General features: G+C 52.2%; 1 protein-coding gene across 1 annotated transcript; it reads right to left on the minus strand.

The window, feature by feature from the left end:
- Positions 1–1,425: 1,425 nt before the first annotated feature.
- LOC144584870 (uncharacterized) lies at positions 1,426–3,337 on the minus strand. The gene is made up of 3 exons (XM_078382028.1): positions 3,074–3,337; positions 2,843–2,916; positions 1,426–1,987 (listed from the first exon to the last, which is right to left on the minus strand). Exons 1-3 carry the CDS (start codon positions 3,271–3,273, stop codon positions 1,908–1,910), a joined length of 354 nt encoding a protein of 117 aa, XP_078238154.1. The 5' UTR covers positions 3,274–3,337; the 3' UTR covers positions 1,426–1,907.
- Between the last annotated feature and the right edge of the window lie 3,350 nt (positions 3,338–6,687).

Below are 6,687 nucleotides of genomic sequence, written 5' to 3' on the forward strand. Positions count from 1 at the left end.
TTTTTAATTGTGTGTGACTTTTGCCATTTAATGACAATGTCCTCATTGGTCTGTCTCCAGGACCGTTTTTTTCCTAGTACGGCCAAGCCAGAAACAAGGAGGGTCCATGATAATAAATAATCATAATCAAGAAGGGTCTTCCTGAGGCCAAAATCAGCTTTCTTCTAGCACCAGTTCCAGAAATGATCAAATGCATCTTGAATGAAGCACAGACGCACACTCGAACCCTGTCCATGTGGCTTGGCGTGAATCGTTCTCATTTCCGCACAACAGAACTGGCCTCCCGGAGGTAGGAAAGCTCCCTTTCCGTGGCCCAACTCTGACAGGTTTTCCCTCCTTTCTCCATCCGAGAGAGATCATCAGGAACAGAGGGATCTCTATCGACGTCGCCTCATTCGGGAAGAGGTTCGGGCAAACGGGAGGCCAGCGACACACGGCCCTCGGGCTCTGATCAAGGGTGAAACGGAATCCCACCAGTGAAGATGCTCTCCCTGCCCAAAAGGCACAACGTGGATCCAGTTTCTGTTGCATCAGCACCAGTGTCCTTGTTCCTTTGAAGAATCTCAGGAGGTCCGGCCGATGAGCCGTATTCGGGACTCGGCCAGTTGGTGTTTCCTAGGCGAAACTCCTCTATCCGCGTCTTCGGCTCGGGTCGGTTAGGGGGACTCGGAGCGCTCTTCCTCCTTCCTCAGAGGTGCTGCTGAGAAAGCCGATAAGGCAACAGCGAGGAGCTGCCCAGGACAGGCGGGTCCCATTGCAGGCGTGTTGAGGTTGGAAAAAACCTTGAGGCGGAAAAGGCATGATGCGGGAGAGGGCTGTCTGGTGGATTGGGCCCGGATGAGGCCTTGCCAGCTCGTCCGGAGACCTGGAAGCAAGGGGGAGAGAACAGCCCTTCCGTCGTGACTTTCAAAATCCATCTATAACTCAGACGGAGGCCTTTTATAAACCCATTTTGTAACATCCGGGAACATAAGATGAAGTAATTTAGTTCCTGTTTGTTATGATTTTGTAATGTAACTTGCTGCATTGTAGAAGGTAACTATTTACAGGTAACTATTTACAGGTAACTATTTACAGGTAACTGTCTTCTAGGTCAATCATAACGTCCAAGTTTAATTGCAGATTTGGGCAGTTTTTTTGGAAGGCAGAAAGAACTGAACGGCGGCCGAGGCAGATCTTCTAGTGAAGAGGGACGATCTCGATCTTCTCTAGGGGTCCCTCTGGGCCAGCGCGGACCCCCTCAGCAGATGCTACACCTGTTCCTCTTCATGTGCTTCCACCTCCTCCATAGCTGCCCTATTCCGGGAGAGGGGCCCACCTCTGCAGCCCTGTGAGATTCGGAAGAAAACAGGGGATGAGGAAAAGAGGAAGGAAAAAAAGACAAGACATGAGCATTAAAGATTGGAGACCCCCCCACAAAAAAAGCAGGGTTAACCCGTTCTTCCACTTGCCAAAGCCATCTCCCTTAAAGAGATCCTTGCATCTGCTTCGGCCCAAAACACCCCCCCCCAAAAAAAAGTAATAGCCCAATACTCAGACCAAAAAAATACAGTTTGGCCATGAATCCGGGTCAGGCTGGAGCGCATTTCCCCGTGTGTCCTGTGACGGCCAGGAAATAGGCAGCACCGTACTGCACCACGAGGGGAACAAACTGGAGGTTCTAGTCCTCATGATACCGAATAAAAGGCAGTTTAAATGGGAATAGAGGACACTGCCTGACACCAAAGGCACCGTGGGTCCATCTCAGATGGCAGAGAGGGTGTCCACAAACTGGAGAAACCGCTGATATCAAACCCCGGTTCCTGGGAGATGGGACAGGAAACAGGGTTTTTCCCTCTTGCCCATAAATAAACCCACCCATCCCTCGTTGGTTCCCTCCTTTGCCCGTCAACCGGGAACAGGAATACTCACTGCGTCACGAACTGGGTCCTCTGATGGGGCGATTCCTGGAGGACCTGATCTCGCCGCCGCTGAAGCCTGAGCCCCTCTGCGCCGTTGGGAGAGAGAAATCGGAAGAAAGGCAAAAGAAACTAAATATTGATCCTTACGAAGGACTGAATTTCCCACTCTTCCCACCGCTTTCGGGCTTCGTCCACATTTCACTTTGCTTGGCTAAAACTCCTCCCGCTCCTCTGTCTGTGGAGGGGGGGGCGTTTGGCCAAACTGAACACAACAAAGGAGCAAAAAAAGTGTGTTGCGTTTTTTTAAAAAAACAGGACGCGACAACCACCACTGTTTGAAATAAAGATTGACTCACAAGAGCCAAGTGTAGCTTAAGAGCGGGGGGGGGGGGGGAAGAAGTCGAGAATGTTGGAGCAATTGCAATCTTGCACGCTGCCTTTAGTAGGCGTGGCTGGGAGGAAGTTTTCTAGGCTGCGATGACCATCAATCTACCCAGCAGTAACCAATCGTTCCTTCCTGCCTCTGAATCCAAAGCCAGGCCCGCCTCTCTTTGCTCAATTCTCCCCCCCCCGGTCTGTGGTCTGCTAATCGCAGTCCGTCTTTTGAAATCTGTTGCTGAAAGCAGTCGCGTCTGTCGGTTTGCTATTCAAAGGTAAGTAATTAAACCTTTTGTTCTTTCTCCACCTAATCTCTGAGAGAAAGAGTTATGGAGATTACAGGTGCTACTTAGTGAGAAAAAAAGGAGTGGCCTATTTGGGGGAATGTGAAGCTATTCTGCTATGTAAATCCCTGCCCTTTTGCGGCACAGCTGGAAGAGTTAACCAGCACCCCAAACTCTGCAGCAGAGAAGAGGGACTAAAGAAAATGGTCTCTTATCCTGCTGTGCGCTAAGATGGAAGAAACACTGAGCACTAGAAAATGACACGCGGCCCCTCCTGACCTTCTGTCCTCACGGCTTTGTCCAGGTCTTGGTTCAGGAATTTGAAAAACCGATCCAGTTCCCGCTCCTTCCTCCTGGAAAAGGAAGCAAGAGGACAAAGAAGCTTAGAGGGGAAATTGTCCGACAGGGCCCTGAGCAGAAACCCACTGTGGGGCAAATTCCAAAAAGGGAGCGAGGGAGAAAGGCCCTCCCCTTCTGCTCCGGTTTACTCCCTCGTCTTCATATACTCACAGCGACAGCTGGTCCTGGAACCGGAAATCCGCATTGGCCTGAGCCCCCAGGCCATGATACTCTGATGTCCCACATGCCTCCAGGTTGGGTGGGGCAGCGTTAAGCATCTCTGCTAGGAGGAGACTTCGATGGTCCCCCTCACCACTGTTGGTCTGGTTATTTTCTGCCTTCTTGAATTCCTCCATTGGTGTCTCATCCATGAAAACATGGGTGGGTGGGGCAGGGGTTAAGGGCTGATTGGATTGGGATTGCTCCCCATCGGCCTCAGCCTCCAGGCCACGATCTTCTGAATCGGGAGGGTCTTCCACAGAAAGCGAGAAATCCCCAGAGCCATCTCCGCAAACGTCCCAGGTGGCAGCTATGAACTGTCCACCTGGTTCATTCTGATCCACCTGGAGGGACACGTCGCCCTCTGAGCATCCCAGTTCATTTCCTTCTGCGACATCTCCATCGCAGGGCCCGGTGGCTCCGGGAGCACCAAGAATGTCTTGACTCTGGTTTTGGTCACAGGAGGGGGTACCAGCGAGGATGATGTCAGCTGGCATCTCACTGTCTCCACATCCCTCCAGGTTGGGTAGGGCAGCCTCAGGCATCTGTGCCAGGAGGAGACCTTCACTGTCCTCCTCACCACCGTTGGTCTGGTTGTTTTCTGCATTCCTGGATTCCTCCATTGGTGTCTCATCCATGATAACATGGGTGGGTGGGGTGGCGGTTAGGGGCACATCCCACTGGGATTGCGCCCCATCGGCCTCGGCCCCCCGGTCACGATCTTCTGCATCGGGAGGGTCTTCCAGAGAAAGCAATAAATCCCCAGAACCATCTCCGGAAGCGTCCCAGGTGGTGTTAGCTATGAACTGAGACCGTCCACCTGGTTCGTTCTGATCCACCGTCAGGGACACGTCGCCCTCGGAGCGTCCCTGTTCGTTTCCTTCTGCGACATCTCCATCGCAGGGCCCGGTGGCTCCGGGAGCACCAAGAATGTCTTCACCCTGTTTTTGGTCACAGGAGGGGGTACCAGCGAGGATGATGTCAGCTGGCATCTCACTGTCTCCACATCCCTCCAGGTTGGGTAGGGCAGCCTCAGGCATCTGTGCCAGGAGGAGACCTTCACTGTCCTCCTCACCACCGTTGGTCTGGTTGTTTTCTGCATTCCTGGATTCCTCCATTGGTGTCTCATCCATGATAACATGGGTGGGTGGGGTGGCGGTTAGGGGCACATCCCACTGGGATTGCGCCCCATCGGCCTCGGCCCCCCGGTCACGATCTTCTGCATCGGGAGGGTCTTCCAGAGAAAACAATAAATCCCCAGAACCATCTCCGGAAGCGTCCCAGGTGGTGTTAGCTATGAACTGAGACCGTCCACCTGGTTCGTTCTGATCCACCGTCAGGGACACGTCTTCCTCGGAGCGTCCCTGTTCGTTTCCTTCTGCAACATCTCCATCGCAGGGCCCGGTGGCTCCGGGAGCACCAAGAATGTCTTCACCCTGTTTTTGGTCACAGGAGGGGGTACCAGCGAGGATGATGTCAGCTGGCATCTCACTGTCTCCACATCCCTCCAGGTTGGGTAGGGCAGCCTCAGGCATCTGTGCCAGGAGGAGACCTTCACTGTCCTCCTCACCACCGTTGGTCTGGTTGTTTTCTGCATTCCTGGATTCCTCCATTGGTGTCTCATCCACGAAAACATGGGTGGGTGGGGTGGCGGTTAGGGGCACATCCCATTGGGATTGCTCCCCATCGGCCTCAGCCCCCCGGCCACGATCTTCTCCATTGAGAGGGTCTTCCAGGGAAACCAAGAAATCCCCAGAACCATCTCCGGAAGCGTCCCAGGTGCTGTCAAATACGAACTGAGACCGTCCATCTGGTTCGTTCTGATCCACCGTCAGGGACACGTCGCCCTCGGAGCATCCCTGTTCGTTTCCTTCTGCGACATCTCCATCGCAGGGCCCAGTGGCTCCGGGAGCACCAAGAACGTCTTCACTCGGTGTTTGGTCACAGGAAGGGGTGCAGGTGAGGATGATGTCAGCTGTCATCTCGCTGTCTCCACATCCCTCCAGGTTGGGTAGGGCAGCCTCAGGCATCTCTGCCAGGAGAACTTGATTGTCCTCACCACTGTTGGTCTGGTTGTTTTCTGCCTTCTTGAATTCCTCCGTTGGTGTCTCATCCACGAAAACATGGGTGGGTGGGGTGGCGGTTAGGGGCAGATCGGATTGGGATTGCTCCCTATCAGCCTCAGCCCCCCGGCCACGATCTTCTGCATCGGGAGGGTCTTCCAGGGAAACCAAGAAATCCCCAGAACCATCTCCGGAAGCGTCCCAGGCGGCGTCCGCTATGAACTGAGACCGTCCACCTGGTTCGTTCTGATCCACCGTCAGGGACACATCGCCCTCGGAGCGTCCCTGTTCGTTTCCTTCTGCGACATCTCCATCGCAGGGCCCGGTGGCTCCGGGAGCACCAAGAACGTCTTCACCCTGTTTTTGGTCACAAGAAGGGTCGCTGGTGAGGATGACGGCAGCTGTCTTTTTCTCAATCATCCCACACCTCTCTGGGTACTTTATTCTGTAGTAACAGCACATCCATGGAAAATGTTCGTGGGGTGGCAGTTTTGGGTGGATCATATAGGGATTGCTCCCCATCAGCCTGACCCCATGGGCCACGATCCTCCGGTGGTTCAGGAAAGAGGACCAAGAGTCCCAAACTGGAAGGTGACCCCACAGCACCTGCGTCTCAGGAAAAGTTGTTTCTTCTGTCCAGCACTCCACCCCCTGTTCAAGCTGGTCATTTGGCTCTGGAGGGGGCTCCGGGGAGGATGATTGTGGGAGCGATCCATCCAGGGCCAGAGATCTTGACTGGCGTGGGCTCCTAATCCTAGGAGATGCACCACATCCGAAACCTTGAAGAAGAAGAAAAGAAACACTTTGTTACAAGACAGAGGGTGGGGGAAACGTGGCTTCATGAGAAAACTCGATTTCTTCTATTGGCAAATAAATTAGAACTGATATATGTATGGAGAACAAGCTATCCCAAATCCAGAGACTATGCCTTCTACTCAAATAGACACCAGTCATGGTCAAGAATTGATGCATGCTGGATCCCTCGAACATGGATAGATGAAGTACAAGAAACACAAATGTTACCCAGGACAATATCAGACCGCTGTACAGTTACACTGAAGGTCCAGACCTATAAAAAAACCCATCACAATGGAGACTAAACACCAATTTGTTGAGAGACGAGGAAGCAGCGAAGACGGTTAGGGAAGAGATGGAAGACTACTTCCAAAGAATTGCAACACAGAGAATATCAACACAGACTATTTGGGAAGCAAGCAAAGCAGTATATTCCGAGGTGTGTCCATAAAAATTACAGCAGCAAGGAGAAGGGAAAGAAATTAAAAAATACAAAGCACTAGAGGCAGAACTGAAGAAAGAGGAGGCACAATTGAAACAACATCCAACAGCGACACACTTAAAACAGAAGATACAGATGATACAACATAAATTGAATACCCTAATAACTGAAGACCTAGCAAACAAATTAAAATATACAAAACAAATATATTTTGAAAACGCCAATAAAGTATGGAGACGGCTGGCATATAAGTTAAAGAAGCAAAG

This window comes from Pogona vitticeps, chromosome 15, assembly GCF_051106095.1.
Source record: "Pogona vitticeps strain Pit_001003342236 chromosome 15, PviZW2.1, whole genome shotgun sequence".
Taxonomy (NCBI): Eukaryota; Metazoa; Chordata; class Lepidosauria; order Squamata; family Agamidae; genus Pogona; species Pogona vitticeps.